We start from the raw sequence: 17,710 nt of genomic DNA on the forward strand, positions 1-17,710 counted from the left end.
TCTAGCTCCCATTCCCGGGCCCTCCTGTGCATCCGCAAAACCCAGCTGCTAGAACCTACATGGGAAGGCCCCTAAGGATTAAAGGAGATCATTTGTGCTAGGTGAGAACACACAGTGGCAAAAGAATTTATTTGCTGACGTTATTATTGGCATAGAGCGAGGACTGTGCCCACTGGGGTGGGCTCAGAGCAAGAGGCGCACGGCCTAGGCCCCTTCCCCCCCTCCCACCCTCGATGTGCAGGAAGTTCGAGGAGCAGAGGAAATCATTCGAGGAAAGAGGACCAGACCAGGGTGTGGAAGGGCTTGGATGAAAGAGGTGTCAAAGTGGCTTTGAGGAAACGAAAGTTTAGTCTCAGGGTGGAGGGGAGGAGAGAGGGAGGCGAGCGTGACCGGGCCCCCGAGGCACACTAGAAGGGGTCCCAGATTTATCTGGAGGCTCCAGAAGAGCAGGGAGCAAAAGACGCTCTCTTCAGACTCTGGCCAACTGGAGGGGGCACCCCAGGGCTTCTAAACAACAAATGTATTCGGTGTGGGGTCTGTGTTTGCGTCATGCTTATCTGGGTTTTTCACGGGAGTGGTTGGTTTCCAAGGAGAAGTAACCTTAAAAACATAAAGGCCTTGTCTGAGCTGAAACTGAGAAGCGCCACGGGGTTTCCCCCCTGAGCCCAGCCCCTTTCAAGAGGGTGGGGATACCGGGAGGCCCCTGTCCCCGAACCTCAGGACTTAGGGGGCAGCTCTGGGGGAGCAGAAGATAGAAACCCAAAGCATCTCGCTGGCTGGGAATCGGGGGACTTCTGTGCTATCAGGGGTGGGGTCTTAGATCTTTCTTTTTATTCCTTCCTTGTAGCCTCTCTAGAGGGTCAGCCCACGAGGGCAGGAACTCGTGCGTAGCGCTGGACCCCACACCTAGAACAGAGTGAGAAGGTGCTCGATAAATATGCATTGAATGCATGGATGAAGTTGGGATAGAGAAGAGCAATCATCCACAGGAGGGAAAGGCCGGCACTTGTAAAGTAACAAACACTACAGTGGGACCAGCTCCACACCAGGCGCTGTTGGACTTGACGGGTGAACTTAACTCCTTACAACAGCCCCACCTTCTCTCGTAAAGAAACTCGCCTTAGCTTAGTGCCTGCCGGACGGGCATTGCTTTCTTACACTGTTAGGACACTTCCCGTGAGCTCCAATAGTGGAGGCTGGGAAGTTCTGGCTGCCTGACACCCACCCACACACCCAAATTCCAGCAAGATCTCAGTCTTCATTTGGGCACCAACCCCTCCATCCTAGAATGGAAGATTTTTACACCATTGCCTCCCCTCCTTGCTCCAGCATAACAAGTGGTCCAGGCTTGACCAATCAGAGCTCAGCACCCCCCCCCCAACAAATATGATTGGTTGAAGTGGGGTCCAAGACCTGGGCTGGTCCAATCAGAGTAAACCTTAATTAGAACTTCGCCTGGGGCAGAAGCTTGCCCTCCCCCCCTTTTTTTCTTTTCTTTTTTTTTCCAAACCTTGAACCTGGAAGGATGCTCTGAGAGTCAACTGCCAGAGAATGAACCAGACAGCGGAAGGTAGAGCAAAGAAAGAGGTACAGGAAAGCAAGTCCTGATGACATGCTTTGAGGCCCCTTGATCAAACTGCAGCTGAAGTCATGATATTTCCAAATTTGGATCAATAGATTTATTTTCTGCTTAAGCAGGTTGAATTAGGTTTTCCATTTGCAATAGCAAAAGTCCTGCCTGGCAGGGTCTGAAAGTTTCAAGACTCCCACAGGCACATGTAGCTCAGGATCCTGTGAGTGGCGTAGAAAGACTTGAGAGACAGCAGGAGACAGCTGGGCCGAGGGTTTTGACTGGCTGTTGCGGGTACCCACCGACATGCAGAGAATTTGATCTGTTTTATGTTGTTCCAAAAAGGAGAACTAAGGCCGCAGGAGCAAACGTCTGAGACACTCATTTTAGCTCAGAAGGAGAACTTTCAGACAAGCAAGACCATCAATATTGGAGTAGCCTGCCTCAGGAGGGAGTGAGCGACCCGTCCCTGAAGGTATGCGAGTGGTGGCTGGCAACCCTCTGGCCCGAAATTTCCAGAGGGGATTCAGGCATCAGGTGGGACTGGGGTAAAGGGATAGATGCTGTCACGTGCGGCAGCTGACATTGGCCACACTAATGCAAGGGTGGCTCCCCTCTGGCCCCTGTGAAGGTGGGAGCATGAAGGGATCGGGAGCGGAGCCTGCAAATTCACAGCCTTCCAGCCCCAGGGGGCCTCCAGCCCGGAGAAGATGAGCAACCAAGCTCTGCAGCCATCTGCTAAGAAACACCACAGGGAGGGGACAGCAGGGCCAGCCCGGGTGCCACCGGGCTTTGGGTGAGGGCCCTGGAGGTCACAGCCATCTGGCTGGGAGGGCTGGGCGCAACCTGGAAGGGAGACATGCGGAGGGTAAGACCCTGGGGACAAGCAGAATCACCTGCCCCCTCACGGCTTTCCCCACTCAAAGCTCATTGCCACCTCCCATCTTTTTCTCCAGGTTGACCCTCCCACCAGCCCACCCTGCGGGCCCACCACACCGAAGCCCCTCCATCCTTCTTGTCCCAGCTCTCCAGGCTGCCTCTGACACACTCAGGTCCCTCCTCCGCCCCAGGAGTCTCAGCTCCACCTGCCCCCCCTCCACCCTTATCGGTGGGTGTTGGGTCTCCCTGGCTCCGCTGGGCTCTCCTGAGGGCAGGGGCCAAAGGCATCTTTCCATCCCTTGTCCCTCCTGCAGGACTGGCAGAGTGGAAGCCCTGCCGTGGCTCTGGCACTTTCTGACACCCTGCACCTTCCTTCTGGGACCCGGGCCCCACCGAGTCGGACTGGCTCAGGCAAATAAGGAAACTGAGGCCACTCTGATACTCCCCGTTCTGTCTTGGCCTAAATGCCATTCCCGGCGAAGCAGAAGGCCTTGGAGCTGCGGCTGGACAGCCCCTCCCGGCCGGAGCCTGCCCAGCCTGCTGTGTGTGGGTCGGGTGGGTCACGGAGCAGTGAAGGAGGCGCTCTTACCCTACAGGATGCTGCAGGGACGCTTCTGTGGCCGCGTGGGCTGGGGGCACAGGACGGCCCGGATCGCCTCATCAAAGACGGTCTTCAGGCCTCGCTGGGTGAGGGCCGAGCACTCCAGGTATTTTACCGAGTCTGGCGGGGTGGGGGGTGGGGGGGGGATGGCAAGAGGGCAGAAGCCGAGGTCAGGGGACGGCCCTGGGCAGAAACCTCTCCCGAGCCACACACTGCCAGGCCGTGGGGTCGGGTAACCACTGCCCTTCGCCTCCGCTTCCTCATGCCTGGAACAAGGAGCTTGATCTCAAAAGGAGAGGCTAAGACCCACAGGGGCAGGTCTGTATCTTTCTTAGACACGGCAGCCCTTAATTTGTGGAAGGCAGGAAGGCATTTGGATACATTCCTGGGGGGGCGGACAGGGAGCTCGAGCTACCGTGACTGAATCTCTCCACACCTCAGTTTCTTCTAGAAAACAGCCGCATACCTGCCTCCATGCTTCCACCAGGAGGCCTGAAGTGCTCATGGCTCAGGCACCAGGACCTTCCAAATGTCATCTGACCATTCCTTAGCATCACCTCATTTTACAGACGGGGACACCGAGGTTCATAGGTGGGGAGTCATCTGTCCAAAGCCACATGCTGGATGTTTCTCCTCCCCACCTCGGGGTGGCTGGGGGCTATCAGTGAGGGAACGGGATGAGAGAGCTTTCCCTCCTCACTGAGGGGATTGGCCTTCTCCCACCTTATGGCTCAGGGCAGGAGCCTGGGGCCCAGACAAGGGGCAGCATTCCCTGACCTTCTGGAAGGAACCTGTGTGAGTTCCCACGACCACTACAGCACAGTTTCCCTGAAGTAAGGAACCACAAAACCCCCTCTTTGAGAGGGCTGGGGGCCGATTTCAGGAACAAGAGGAAAGAGAGGGGCAGGAAGGAGAACTTTGTCCCCATGCTGGAGTTGGCTCTTCTGGGGGGAAGGAAGCAGACCGACTCTGATGGGCACCTGCTCCCTGCCAAGCCCTGAGCTGGGTGCTTCCAAAAAACCATGTGAAGAAATACTGTGATTCCCCACTTAGAGATGAGGAAACAGGGCAAGAGAGGGGGGAAGCCTGGGTCCCAGAGACACACAGCTGGGGAGAGGGAAGCCAGGACCTCCGAGGGGGCAGCCCCTGGAAGGAGGAAGCCCACAGATGACCTGGGGTTGGGAAGAAAGAAAAGGTGGGGCAGGGACAAGGAAACTGTCTCTGAGGCTCAGAGAGCATGTCACTTGCACAAAGTCACATGCTGGATGTCTCCCCTCTACTTGGGAGCATACTCCCACCAGGGAGCATGGGCAGTGGTCCCAGGGCCTGGCTGGGAGGGACAGAGTTCCCTTTGGTTCAGTCCGGGAGCCTCATCACCTTATAACCCTCTGTGCCTAGAAGGGTGTCACTGGGCATCTGGCCACTGTCTCCCTGCAAGGGACCATAGCCAGTGTCCACTTCTTCCACACCCACCAACTGCCTCCTCCCTGGAACCTGCCGCCCTCTTGCTCTTCTTGGCCCAGCAGCATCCAGAGCAAGTGTCCTGAGCGGGGATCCTGCACTCCCTTCAGCTCTGTTCCTGACCACCCTAGGACTCTGGTCAGTCCCCCTCTTTGTGCCTGAGCCTCCCATCAGTCTAGGACATGGTGACCTGGGACAGCTTGTCAAGCTGAGGCAGGTGGGGCAGAGGAGCTGCAGAGGGCGTGCGGGCAGGCTAGGAGGCAGCAGGTGCCCCTGATCGCCATGACTGATGGAGCCAGGCAGCCCGGCTTTGAATCTGGGCTCTGCCCCAGCCTGGCTGGGTGGCCTTGAACCAGTGACCCAGCGCCCAGGAAGTGCTCGGTCTTGGTCAGCCAGCTGTGATTATAGTGATTATTGGCTGGGGCCTCGACTCCACAACTCACCACCACAGGCTCGGCCAGAGACAGCTGTCGTTCGCCTCATCAGACCCGCAGGTCTCCTGGGCCTCCCCTTTGGCCTAGGCTGGTCCAAGTCAAGTTCAGAGTCACTGCCCCTGCCCCACCCTCACTTGGGATCGGCTCCCGGAGGGATCGGCTAGGGACCAAGGCAGGACCCCGAGCCACCTCCTTACAGAGGAGAAAGGACCTTTGTGGATCACTCGGGCCAGCTTGTGCAGATGGAGAGACTGAGGCCCAGAGCGGGAGAGCCACTTTTCCAAGGTCACACATACCATTGTGCTAGAGCCAGGACCAGCCTCCAGGCTTCCAGCCCCCTTCTCCTTGTCCCAAAGCACAGGCTTTAGAAGGGGACGGGTCACATGTTGGCTAGAGCGTCAGCCCTGGGCAGAAGGAGTTGGGGGATGCGCTGGCCAGAGAACAAGAGAAGGCAAGGGTACACCCCCATATTTGTGAGGAAAGCCAGCAGGCCGAGGAGCCAAAGACCCCAGGGTGGGGCTCGGGACCCAAGGCTTAAGAGGCAGCCCAAGGCCCCCTAAGGAAGATGGCCATGTCGCTGGACTAGTCACAGGAAAGGGGAGGTGGCAGCTGTGGTTTCTCTTCCTGTAGAGATGTGAGTCCCCAGAGCCCTCCCAGTTCCGGTGGAAGGAAGAGCAGTGGGGCTGAGGCAGGCCTGGGGTGGGGAGGCCCTACCTACTCAGGGGCCAAACCCTGGGCCTGCAGGACCCTGTGGCGAGGCAGAGTGCCCCGGGCCGCTGGGCCACTGCTCATAGTGGTCAAACCCGGCTGGGGATGCCAGGCTCTTGGGCAAGTGTCCCAACCCCCGGCTGCAGGCAGGTCAGGACTTGACCTGGGACAGCAGGCCCAGGCGCCATGGGAGAGGCCAGACCCACCAGTCACGGCCTCCCTGGTGCTGGCAGCCTTGAGCCCCCGCGAGGAGGCCCCCAAGCCAGCAATTTGCTGTCTTGCGTTCAAATCCCAGTTCTGCCACCTCCTGGCTGTGTGACCTTGAGAAGTCACTTTAGTTCTCTGGCCCAGTGATCAGGAGGCAAAGAGCCGTTGGGCTGAGGAGGGGGGCTGGGGAAAAGGTGGTGAGGAAGAGGCAGCAGGGAAATCACCCTTCAAACTAAGGCAGAAGCACCTCCTCCAGGAAGCCTTCCTGGAAAACCTAAGCTTGACTTGGCTGCTCGCAACCGCAGCACACGTCACTCTCTCCCTGCCCCTGTCAGCTCCAGTGCGCTAACCTCAGCATCTGCTTATGGAGTGTGTATACTCCCACCACCACTACCCAGCCCGGGGTCCTGCCTGCATGCAGGTGCCGAGCTAGGGGCCTCCTGGGCGTGAATTCATTTGATTCCCCCAGCCACCAGGAACGATCACTATTGCCACGTTCTGCTGGTGAGGAAACCCAGGCACAGAGACACAGGCCGGGTCACCCAGCCAGCACATGGCACAGCGGCCCGGGAGCCCCCTGAATCCCCAGCGAGGCCGAGTCGGGGTCCTCCTGCAGCCAGCTCCCCTCTCTGAGCCGAAGCCCCATACCGATCTCCTTGGCCAGGGCCAGGCCCTGCGGGTAGGTAATGGGAGCCAGCTTCTTCTCCTTCAGCCTCTCGATGGTGTCCTTGTCGTCCCGCAGATCCAGCTTGGTGCCCACCAGGATGATGGGTGTGCTGGGGCAGTGGTGTCGCACCTCGGGGAACCACTGGGCAGGCGGGCGGGGGGCCGGAGGGGGTGCGGAGAAGAGGGGCACCAAGTGTGAGATGAGAAGAGGCGGCGCGAGGGGGTGAGGAGAAGATGCGTGAGGTGGTACAGGAGGGGGCGTGGTTGCAGGAAAAGAAGCAAGATTTCGTGAGCGATAAAAGGCAGGCAGAGGTCGTGCGGGGAGGAGAGAGGGGGCACGGTTATAGAGGGTGGGCAGGACAGCCAATGACCCCAGCCCCTTCTGAACCCCCTCTGAGCCTCACCCCCAGCGCCGGTTGGCACTGGGGACGCTCTCTGCCCACGCCCTCTGCGGCCCCTCCCTCTGTCGGGGTCACCTGCCCCAAGCCCCCAAGCCCCCAAGCCCCCAAGGCCCCGCTCTGTGCTGCTCACCTTGGCCCGGACATTCTCATAGGAGGCAGGGCTGACAAGGGAGAAGCAGATGAGGAAGACGTCCTGGGGACAGAGCAACGGTCAACGGTCACCCATGAGAGGGGGCCTGGAGGCAGCCCGCCTGGGCCCTTCCACACCTGGGCAGCCCCTGAGCTGTTTGTTTATCCAGCCCTTCCGAAAGGCCTGTCCTAAGTGGTGAATCCTCACGCGACCCTCCGCAGTCAGTGCCACTACCACCCCATTCTACAGATGGGGAAAGTGAGGTCAAGGGCTTGCCACAGAACCCGTACTCCCCACCGGGCGCTCACTACCTGTCATCTGGCCAGAAGCCCTTCCCTTGCCAGCCTGGAGGGAGAACCAAGGACGCCAGGGTCTAGCAGCCACAGGTGCAGGCTTGCCCCCCATCTCTCCTCCCCTCCCCAGCACCCCTGGGACGCAGAGTCCGGGGCTCCCTATTGGGGCCCCATCCAGGGTCTGCCTGCCCCACCCACGGGGAGCCAGGGGGTGCCAGAGCCCCTGAGGCAGAGGGGCTGGCGAGATGGGCACAGTGAGAGCAGGGAGACTGAAGGAGGGCGGGCAGGGGCGCGGGGAGGAGGTCCGGCTCCGCCTGGGAGGGCATTGCTGAGACGGGCAGGGTCCGAAGCCACTGGCCCCAGGGCGTCGCCCCCAGGGGCAGCGGGCTGAGCTCCGGCTGGCGGCAGGAGGGCAGGGCAGCTCACCGTCTGTGGGTAGGAGAGCGGCCGGAGGCGGTCGTAGTCCTCCTGCCCTGCTGTGTCCCACAGCCCCAGGTTCACGGGCTTGCTGTCCACCATCACATTGGCTGAATAGTTGTCGAACCTGTGGGGGGACAGTAGGATCAGTATTGCTGCGTGCGGAGGCCGAGACCCAGGGAGGGGCGGCCACGGGCAGCCACACGGCGCTGAGCGCTCAGCTTTTCTTTTGTTTCCTTACTGATTCATTACATTAAAAAATTTTAAAGGCAGGTAAGCATCAAGAGGAAAATATTGTCTCCAATCACCTGTCTGCCCTCGCCTGCCCTTTGAGAGGTGATTTTGTGAGGCTGCACGCCGTTCCCTCTAGGGCTTGATCCGACTTTCCCCACCTCCTATGCTGGACTGAGGTCGGTCACCCCCGCGGCAGGTGGGGTGCCCCCCGAAGCAAACCCTGAGCCGAGTAGCTGGTACAGTGGCAGCCTCGGGAGGGGAGTGGGGAAGAGACAAGGAAGGGTCAGTCAGTGAGCTGTTACTGTTGGGGCCACTGAAGACGGGGCGCCCCTGAGGGGCACGACCTGGGGTCTCTGTCTTCCATTGGCAGAAGGATGTCCTGCAGCGCTAAATCCCTGGTCTTCCAGCCCACCCCCGAGTGCACACCAAAAGCCAGCTGTTGCGGACAATGTCAAGAAATGCTACCAGCACACACAGGTGAGACACATGCCAAAGGGGTGCTGGGACAGGGGGTGCTGACAGTGATAGCCCAAATCTCCCACCAGCACCAGAGAGGCCTCCAGGGCAATCAAACAAGCCTCCAGGTTTTCTCTTAATTCAACCCAACAGTATTTCTCACTACACATACCCCTGAGAGGAAGGTGCTGGTGTCTCAGCCTGTGGGAAGGAAGACTGGGATCAGAGAGGTATAGCGACCTGCCCAAGGCCACACAGCCAGTGAGTGAACAAACCAAGTGAGAAACCAGTTGTGCGTGATTCTAGCATTCCCTGCCCCATGCCCCAGCTATGCTTCCATAGATGCCCTCACCTCCTGCCCGTGAGGGCCCCGGATCATCATTTCGTCTCTCCTCACTGAGGCCACCCATGAAGGCCCTGCTCTGCGTCCCCTGACCTGGCCCACTGAGACCTCAGGCTCCTCCTCCTTCTCCTCCCCTCATACACCAGCCAAGCTGTCTCCTGGGCAAGGCCTGCGCTGCCCACCTCCCTGTACTTGCTCCTGCCCAGAATGCCCTTCCCCACCTCTCTTTGTCCAAACACTCCCACTTACCCTGACCATGCAGGCTACCCACTCTCCAGGGTTTTTGTTCCTGTCTGTGCCTCCTTCTAGAATACGCTTCTGCCCCCTTTGACCCTTGTCTCCTATTCATGCTTCAAAATCGTGCCCAGGCAGTTCCTCTTCTGTGGGGAAACCTCCAGGCCACCTCCTTCCCTGTGCCCCACCTGGAAGGAGCTCATTGTTCCCTCCCTCAGGCAACCGCTCTATCTCGACTTAAACAGGCAGTTAGTGTGTCTCTGTCTTGCCAGGGGCCATAGGCTCCATGTGGGCCGGGCCCATGCCTGCTTCATCTCCAGGCTCAGGCCTGGCACCCAGTGAGTGCATCGGAATTAAAGCAAACTGAACTGAAGCCCTTGGAATGCCCCCTCCTCCAGGAAGCCCTCACAGAATGCTGCTCAGGGACAGGCTGAAGAAGCCCTAATGCTTCAGAGTGACTCCAAAGACACCTGTTCTGAGAAAGACACACACACACACACACCCCCAAAAGTGAGTAGCCTGACATTTTTACCACATCATGCTTATTCATCCATGGAGTGTTCCAGTCACCTCTCAGTTCCACAGATGACCCGCTCCCTATTGCCTGGAAGCTCCTACAGACACTCTTCCTCTAACTTCCCACTCTTCTTCCTCCCTTGCTCCTCCTCCCCACCCACCCGCCCTGGTGCCCAGCTGACTCTTACTCACTCGCCTCTAGCCCCATCTCAAGGTCACCTCCCCCAGGAAGCCTTTCCTGGCCCCCAGCCAGTCCAGGCCCCAGGCCAGCAATCTGCGCCAACGGCAGGCACCGTGCCTGGCTTGCTCCTCACGGCGCCCTGAGGCCAGCACAGCATATGCTACATAGTCGGTGCTCCGTGTACCAACTCTAGATACCACCCACACTGCCGTGGGATGTCAGGAAGAAGGCGCTGTCCAGGGAGACACCGCAGGGCATGATGGGAAAAGAAGCACCTGGGTTGTCCTTGGCTTCCGTCAGAAACATTCCTTCCGGACACACTTAGGGTGTTGGGACACTCTCCTCTCTAATGTCCAGCCTGAAATTCTGGTGCCAAAAAGCCTCCCAAGATTCCTTGAGCCAAAGCCATGTGTCCTCGCGGAGCCATCCCCAGGGTCTCAGGGGCCGTGGCGATGGGGAAAGAGCAGGGTCCTGGGACCTCGTAGCAGCACCAAGCACCAGATCCGGGGCTTGGCAGAAATCTAGGGACTTTTCTATGTTAGGTCTTGAAGTCCCAGGTAGCCGAAGACAAAAGAACCTCAAGTTATTCCCATCAGACAGATGGGGAAACCGAGGCCTCAAGATGTCAAGTAACTTTTCCAAAGCCAACCATCTCATAAGCAAAGGAGTTGGGATTCAGGCCTTGCTCCTTCTGTGACACCTGTTAGTGAGCAAGTGGACAAATGAACTGCAGGGGGTTGATTTCCCCAGGGACAGCCACCCAGAGCTAGGAGGGAACAGAGTTCCTTGCGAAGCCTCGTCCTGGCTGTGTGACCCTGGGTGAGTCACCTACCTTCTCTGAGCCTCATTTTCTTCAATGTGAAAAAAAAAGTCCTTTCTCTTGGGGCCATTAGGAGGATCCGAAGAGACAGAAAACATTCAAGCCATCCCACGGGGAGATGCTGAGCAGCTGAGTGGTCTCATTTTCAATGTCCTCACACATACCCGCTGGTCCCTCCCCAGAGGCCCAGCCACCAGAGCCTGAGGGATCGCTGCACGCGTGCAGCCGGGATCCATGCCCCGGGGGTCCCCCTTACTTGAGACTCACTGGCAGCGGGGACCAGAAGAACCTTACACCCCCACCCTGGCCAGCCCTCACCCCTTTTTCCAGATGAGGAAACAGGCCCACAGACAGGAAGGCACTTGCCCAAGATCTAACAGTCAGTTGGCAGCAGATCTAGGCCTAGCCCTATTCCCCAATTCAGAAAATCTCGCAGGCTAAACATGGGGGCTGTTTCATGGCTGGAGAGTCAGTGGTCTGAGCCTGGGCGAGGGGCTTCCCTAAGCTGTGGGAAGGCAGAGAGCTCACGTTTGCTGAGCACCCAGGGGTGTCAATGACTGTTCCAGGCCCTTCCTACTTAGACCACTTCAGTGGGCCCAGGGAGCCCAGGGAGCCGGTGTTACCCTTGTCCCCATGTTACACAAGAGGGCACAGACTCAGAAACCGGGAGTGATCTGCCCGAGGTTACACGGATGGAGAGTTTTCACTCAGAGTCCGTGTGGCCTCTTTCTGCATTCCCAGGGCTGCAGGCCCAGCCCTGACCCTGGAATGGAGTAGAATAGGGGATTAGGGGCAGGAGGAAGGGGGCCCAGCACCCAGCATCACCTGATCGCCCCACCCAAGCCCACCCTCAGAAAGGAAGATGGTGTATTCAAGGAACCCAGGGGCCAGGGGGCATGCTTGGCTGGTGACACGGGGACCAAGGAGGAGTGACCAGGTCAGATGGGCGTGGACCCCTGTTGGGCCTCGGGTCTCGGTCCTCGGGGCAATGGGGCACCGTTGAGGGGCTTCACCGGGCGGGGATGGGGTGGGCTGATGTGATCATATTTGCATTTAGAAAAGGCTCCTCTTGGCCACTGGATGGAGAAGCCTGGGAGGAAGGTCAGAGGGGAAGCTGGGGGGGCCAGTGGGAGGCTTACAGAGCTAGCAGTTTTATCACTGCTAGCTGGGGGAGGTGGGGGCAGGCAGGGGGGTTTCCCGGGCAGGGCACGAGGGGACAGGAGCGGGTGCATGAGCAGGGGAGGCTGGAGCCAGCCGAGGCAGTGAGGGAATCCCGCCCGCGGCACCAAGAGTATGGGCGAGGGGCAGTGAGCGCCCAGCAGAAGACGCTGGGTGTCCTCGAGTTCATGCAGCTCCAGGCTTGACTTGCCAGGAGGTGAACTGAAGGTGAAAATCGAGGACTGGCCAGTGGGACCTAAATTAACCGTGTGTTCTTTCTTCCCACCAGCTGAGCCACCCACTGGTGGCCGAGTTCTGACACCTTCTCAGAACATACCAGAGCATCCAGTCACTCCAGAGCATCACTGACGTGCTCGCTCTGTTCTAGAAGCTGGTGTGATAGCCGTGAACTGGACAGACCAGGGCCCTGTCCTCCCAGAGCCAGCAGGGAAAGTCAGATCGGGAAGGGCCATAAAGAACATCAAGCAGGGGGGGTGGGGTGATGGGGCCTGGGTGGAGGGAGGGACCACTTGAGACAGAGGGTCAGAAAGCTGATCCCTGAGCAGGGAACTGAGTGATGGGAAGGAGGACAGAGGAGTGGGGGAGGCTGGTGCGTCTGGGATCCGCAAGGAAGCCCAGGAGTCTGGAGTCAGTGGGTAAGGGGGATTAGGTAGGAGATGAGGCTGGGGGGCAGCTGTCATTCAGGGCTTCACATGCCAGAAGAGGAGACGGTTTCAAACGTGAAGGGGAGCCATGGGAAGGGTTTAGGCCTGGGCTTGGCTGCATCTGATTTTCCCTTTTGAAAACTCGTCTGGGGTTCCTTTTGAGAATGGCTGTAGGAGGAGAGGCAGAAGGGAGAGAGCCCCTATGTCACAGGCACGCAAGTGCAGGGTGCTCCTGCCTTGTTTTGGTGTCCCCAACGGCCCGCACAAGGCCACCCACACAGCGGGCTTCAGTCTCCCCATGTGCGGCATGGGGGGGTTGGCCCTGAGCTGAGCTCAGCTCGCCTGCTTCTCTGATTGTGAGCCAGCACATGTGCCCCCCCGGCCCCAGCAAACCCTCCTGGCCCCGAGCCCTAGCTGCTCTCCCCGTCTTTTATCTCTGTACCAGAGATCTCCCGTTTTCCCCAACTCCGCTCTGCCCGGCGGCCCCCACCTTCCAATGTCAAGGGCTCAGCGTGACTTATCTCCCCCTCCCTGTAACGGGGGTAACAGGCATTGTAGCAGGAGCCCCGGAAGGAGGGCTTGTCCAGAGCTGAGCATCTCGGTCCTGGATGACACAGGAGGGTGACACGCAGGACCGGCACATCCTCTGCAGGGGCCAATGCGAAATGAAAATGGAAGATCCCTTGTGCAAAGGTCAAGAATTTCAAGATGGCCCTAGTGTCTGTCCCAACTCCCCAGAGCCCTGGGAAGGCAGACCTTGCCTGGTTCATTCTATCTGGCCCGCAAGGGTGTCCAGTGTCCTGAGGCCACCAGGGGCCCCCAGGGGCCAGCGTTCTCCAAGTTGTTGGGAACAACTGGGTCCAGCCTGGTCTCTGTTCCTCCCACCATCTTGCGCCAGAGAACATGCCTTTCGGCTCCCTGCCCAGGGGAGGAGCCCAGGCAGTGAGCCTGGGATTGCCCAGCCCAGCCCTGCCCTTATAAAAGGGGAAACTGAGGCTCAGAGAGGGGAAGTGTTTGGTCTAAGGTCCTTCAGCAAACGGGCCCCAGCCCAGCTGGGACAGGCAGAGGCAGGACGGCAGGCAGCCAGTGCACGGCTGGTGACGATGACCTTCTGCAGAAGCTGCCTTTCCTCTGGCCTAGAGCCAGCCCTCCTTCAGCATTAGGCGGTGCCTGATAAACACTTGATGACTGATGGCCAAGGGGCAAATATGGCAGGTGCGGAGAGGGACGAGCACCATCCCCAGGCCCCCTGGGGACTGGGGAGCCAAGATGGGGCCGAAAAAACGGTGTTCCAGGCTCCCTACCCCAGTTTCTTTGCCCTGTCCTTGCTGCCTGCCTTCCTCCATCCCAGGCCGGGGTGCCGGTCAGTGTCCTGGGGGGTCAGGCCACTTGGCAGCCGCGAGCTTCAGCTTCCCCCGTGGGCGGCCTGGGTGGAATGCCCACCTCTCATGAGGATCAAGTGAGGGCACACATGTGTGATGTCTCATGCAGGGGCCAGCACACAGTAGGCCCTCAGTAGATGGAGGGTAGCCCCGATGGATCCTCCTAGGGCCTCTCCATGAAGTTCAGTTCAGGTCAACTCAAAACACGTCCAGCGTGTTTAAGACAATGCACGGATCATAGTGTGCCTAACATACCGTGCTAAGCTCACGGGGTGACCCAAAGGAACTGGATGAGGCTCCCTGCCCTCCAGAGACTCATAGTCATGGGAAAGATCAGATAGAGTCACTCTGGGGAGTGAGAGGTCCCTCGGGCTGGGTGAGAAAGGCTCCCGGAGGAGGGGCCCTGGAGCGGGCCTTGGAGGTCTTAGACACGTGCAAAGGAAAAGCACCCCAGGCAGAGGGAACGGCTTGAGCAAAGGCCCTGAGGTGGAAATGCCCAGGGAGTGTTTGGTGGGGACAAGCAGACAGAACATGAGGCAATGTAAGGGCAGTGACGCTGGAAGGGAAGGTTGGGAGAAGCCCGCCCGGAGCCTTGAATGCAGTGCTGGGGGTGGGGACACTGTCCTAGGAGCGATGGGGCCGCCGAGGGCCGGTGCTTCCCCAGGTACCCTTCCGTCCCGAGGCTGCCACCCACGGACTCCTGCATGGCCTCGAACGACGGCCCTGCCTCCACACCCGCAAGAGGGCAGGGCCTCCCACAGGCCTCCAGATGGCACTGCCCTCTCCCCTAACAGCGGCTGGCCCGCTGTCCTGGTGTCCTGGTGTCAAGGCCCTCGACTGCCTCCTTTTCCTCCATAGCCCACCCTCCCTCCGCTTCTCCTGCCGAGGCCCAGCTGGGAGGCCGCTCGTCCTGCCCCATCTGCCCAGTTTCTCCCGCTCTGGGGGCCTGGGCACTGGTCGTCACTGCCCAGCTCAACCTTGCTTACTGCCTCCCGATGGGGTCGTCAGGCAGCTCTGCCAGGCAGAGACCCCCCAGGGGCCCACACAGGGCCCGGCACACAGGAAGTGCCTGACAAGGGGGTGGGCTTGGTGATGCGTGTCTCCCCATCCTCCCGGCTCCCCGCCCTGGCCCCCGCAGGACTCACACGGTGGGGATATACTCTCCGGGGAAAGCGTTGGTGGTGTAGCTGATAAGAAGGCAGGTCTTGCCCACGGCTCTGAAAGACAGGAGGTTCGAGAGGACAGCGGTCATGGGCCCTGCCCGAGACACTGGGAGGTTTCTGGGTCCCCTAGCCCAGCCCTCAGGGAAGACCCAGGCCCACCTCTCTGGGTCTCAGTCTCCCCACCTGAGAATGCCAGTATCAGTGGTCCCAAAACTGAGTCATAAGAGTCATCAGGGGTGTTTGTTAAAGGGCAGACTTCAGGGTCCTCCCTTAGAGATTCTGATCCGTGGGTGCAGGGCAGAACTGGGAATCTGTATTTGTAACAAGCTTCCCCAGGTGACACCAGTGTGGGACATAGGGTTAAGAGCCCAGGAGCCCGCTGAACCAGACAATACCCAGGGGCCTAACCAGGCCTCTGCTGTCACACGCCTGGGCTCCAGATAACAGCTCCACCACCTACCAGTGGCCCAGCCTTGGGCAAGGCACTTAGCCTCCCTAGGCCTCAGTTTCCCCATCTAGAACATAGGGATCCGAGGCGTTCCTCCTCCTAGGAGTGTGCTGAGTAGTAAATCAGAGGAAGCCCATAGAAGCAGCCAGCACCGTGTCTGGCAGAGCTTAGCGGCTAGTAGTCAACACTAGGGGAAGCCTGTCCCTCCCTCCTCTTTCCCTCCCCCCTCACCAGAGAGAACAGCAGTTAAGAGCATGGAGTTTTGAGGTCAGAGAGACCCGGCCTCATATCCCATGAGGTCTTGGGCAAATTACTTAACTTCTCCAAGCCTCAGTTTTCCCACCTGTAAAATGGGCCTAGTTTTAGATTGGTGGGAAGACCAAATAGAGGGGGCATGACTGAGTCCAGTGCCTGACACAGCAAGCGATAGTAACTGCCATGACACGCGCTGTCCTCCCCTGGCCTGGCCTGCGGGTCGGCTGGGCTGCGCGGGGGCGCGGGTGGTGCAGTGGGAAGGCTAGCAGCCAAAGGGGCAGCCCTGGGCCCTCCAGCCCCACTCCTGCATTGTCACTTCCTGTTCTCAGGAGGCCGGCCACCTTCTTCCCCCCCTGCCCTCCCCAGAGCTTGCCACCAAGGTGACTGAATGACTGGAACGTTGGCTCCTGCCCTCCCCTCCTCAGATCAGACACAGAGCGGAAGTGAGCAGGGCTGGGCAGGCGGGCAGATGAGGCCAGGCCAGTGTGTCGGAATCAGCTGAGGGCTGATAAATGGACCTGCTCCCATGAGATCTATCAGAGCCAAAGTCGGTCTGTCATGTCAGGGCCACTGTGACCCAGGCCAGGAAAGATCTGAGTCTCTCCAACCTCAGGCTGCCCCTCTGTAGAATGGGAGAGTTGGAACGGAGGCCTGCCCAGCTAGAAATGCTGGGGTTTACTGGGTTGGACTCACAGGAAATGCCAGGATGCACCTGTGGGCTGGACCCTGAGACATCTGCTGGCTGGCTCCAGAGATCGGCATCTTAGACCTCATTAGAAAGAGGCCCGCGGGGACATGACAACCTGAGGTCACTGAGGCCCACGGGGACATGACAACCCGAGGTCCCTGAGATCCCGCAGCTGAGAAAGCCCCTCAGCCCAGCCTAGCCCACACTGACCCTCCCAATCACCCTCCCATGCCTTCTTCCCTCCAACTTCCCTTCATGTCCCCCTCCCCCTTCTGCTCATCACCCACATCCCCCACACATCCTCCCCAACCAGGCAGGCTGAGGGGGGAGGGGAGAGTCAGGGAAGGTGGAGGGGGAGGAGGTTGATATTTATTGAGCACACTATGCACAGGACAGCCACTCAAACTATGTCAGGTGACCCCACATCAATCCTGGGGGCGTGGCCTCTTCCCAGATGGATGAACTGAGCTTCAGAGAGGCTCTGTGGCTTGCCCAAGGACACACAGCAGTGCGAGCCAGTGACTAGAGCCCGGGTCAGCCGGAGGACAAAGGCCACATTCTTGGTTCTCCACCCCTGCCCCTGCATCCACAGAGCTGAAGACACGTCCCATGAGAGACCTGCTCCAGCTTTCAGGGTGCAGGGGAGGGACCCCAGGCACCTCCACCCACCGCCACCCGGGCAGCTTCCGGAGTAAAGTAGGCAAAGAGGGTGAAGCTGTCCTCTGCCCACCTCGGGGGCCGTCTGTGGGCCCCGGGACAAGAAGGGAGCAGCTCCTCCCGCTGCCTCCCAGGGACTCCTACATCTTGCAGGGCAGGCGGGTGTCAGGGATACCCCAGTAGAGAGCTTCAGCCAGGGGAGGAAGTTCAGCCAGGTACCTACCCATCTCCCACCACCACACACTTGATGGCCTGCATGGCGTCCGGGGCCTGGGAGGCAGTGTTGGTGACAGCTCAGGGCAGAGAGGGCTTCTGCAGGCTCCAGGGGTTTGGAGAGGCGAGGTGCCTCGGCAGAGGAGCAGCAACAGTAGGACAAGAGGTAGGAGGAAGCGGAAGGGGAACTTACCCAAGCTGCTGCCCCAACAGCCGTTTGCAGAAGGCGGAGCATGCGGTCTGGCAGAACAGCTCGGGGCCCCTCAGGTGCTGGGCTGGGGCACCCGCAGGAGACCGGGGTACCCTGCCGGCTGGGGCCTCACGTCTTGCCCATGGGGGAGGGCCAGGGTTGTTCTCCAAAGACGTCAGGCTTCCAGGAACCCAGTTCATCTCAATTCTAAGTGTTAAGCATTTAATGAGTGCCTACTGTGTGCCGGGCACAGTGTCAGGTGCTGGTGAGTCCAAGGTGCAAAAGGCACAGCTGATCCCTGGGGAAGATGCGACCTGACACGTGTCAGGGGGGATCTCCA

General features: G+C 59.4%; 1 protein-coding gene across 2 annotated transcripts; it reads right to left on the reverse strand.

The window, feature by feature from the left end:
• Window positions 1-1,656: 1,656 nt before the first annotated feature.
• On the reverse strand, window positions 1,657-17,370 carry RAC2 (Rac family small GTPase 2). 2 transcript variants are annotated; one of them, XM_006742225.3, is made up of 7 exons: window positions 17,191-17,367; window positions 14,902-14,973; window positions 7,777-7,894; window positions 7,058-7,120; window positions 6,509-6,668; window positions 3,039-3,170; window positions 1,657-2,416 (listed from the first exon to the last, which is right to left on the reverse strand). In XM_006742225.3, the coding sequence occupies exons 1-6, from the start codon at window positions 17,223-17,225 to the stop codon at window positions 3,040-3,042; spliced, it is 579 nt and encodes a 192-aa protein (XP_006742288.1). In that variant the 5' UTR covers window positions 17,226-17,367; the 3' UTR covers window positions 1,657-2,416; window position 3,039. The 2 variants fall into 2 exon arrangements, with proteins under 2 accessions (XP_006742288.1, XP_030893710.1); XM_031037850.2 differs by lacking the exon at window positions 1,657-2,416 and having other exon boundaries at window positions 3,043-3,170; window positions 6,502-6,668; window positions 17,191-17,370.
• Window positions 17,371-17,710: the final 340 nt, after the last annotated feature.

Source organism: Leptonychotes weddellii, chromosome 5 (genome assembly GCF_054177405.1).
Source record: "Leptonychotes weddellii isolate Sample4059 chromosome 5, ASM5417740v2, whole genome shotgun sequence".
Lineage (NCBI taxonomy): Eukaryota > Metazoa > Chordata > Mammalia > Carnivora > Phocidae > Leptonychotes > Leptonychotes weddellii.

Excerpts from the sequence above, each read along its gene's own strand:
- RAC2 (XM_006742225.3), bottom strand. The coding sequence starts at position 17,225 with ATGCAGGCCATCAAGTGTGTGGTGGTGGGAGATGG. Across the intron at positions 7,895-14,901 it reads GGAGAGTATATCCCCACCGT|GTTCGACAACTATTCAGCCA; the intron begins GTGAGTCCTGCG and ends GTCCCCCCACAG. Across the intron at positions 6,669-7,057 it reads ATGAGAATGTCCGGGCCAAG|TGGTTCCCCGAGGTGCGACA; the intron begins GTGAGCAGCACA and ends CCGCCTGCCCAG.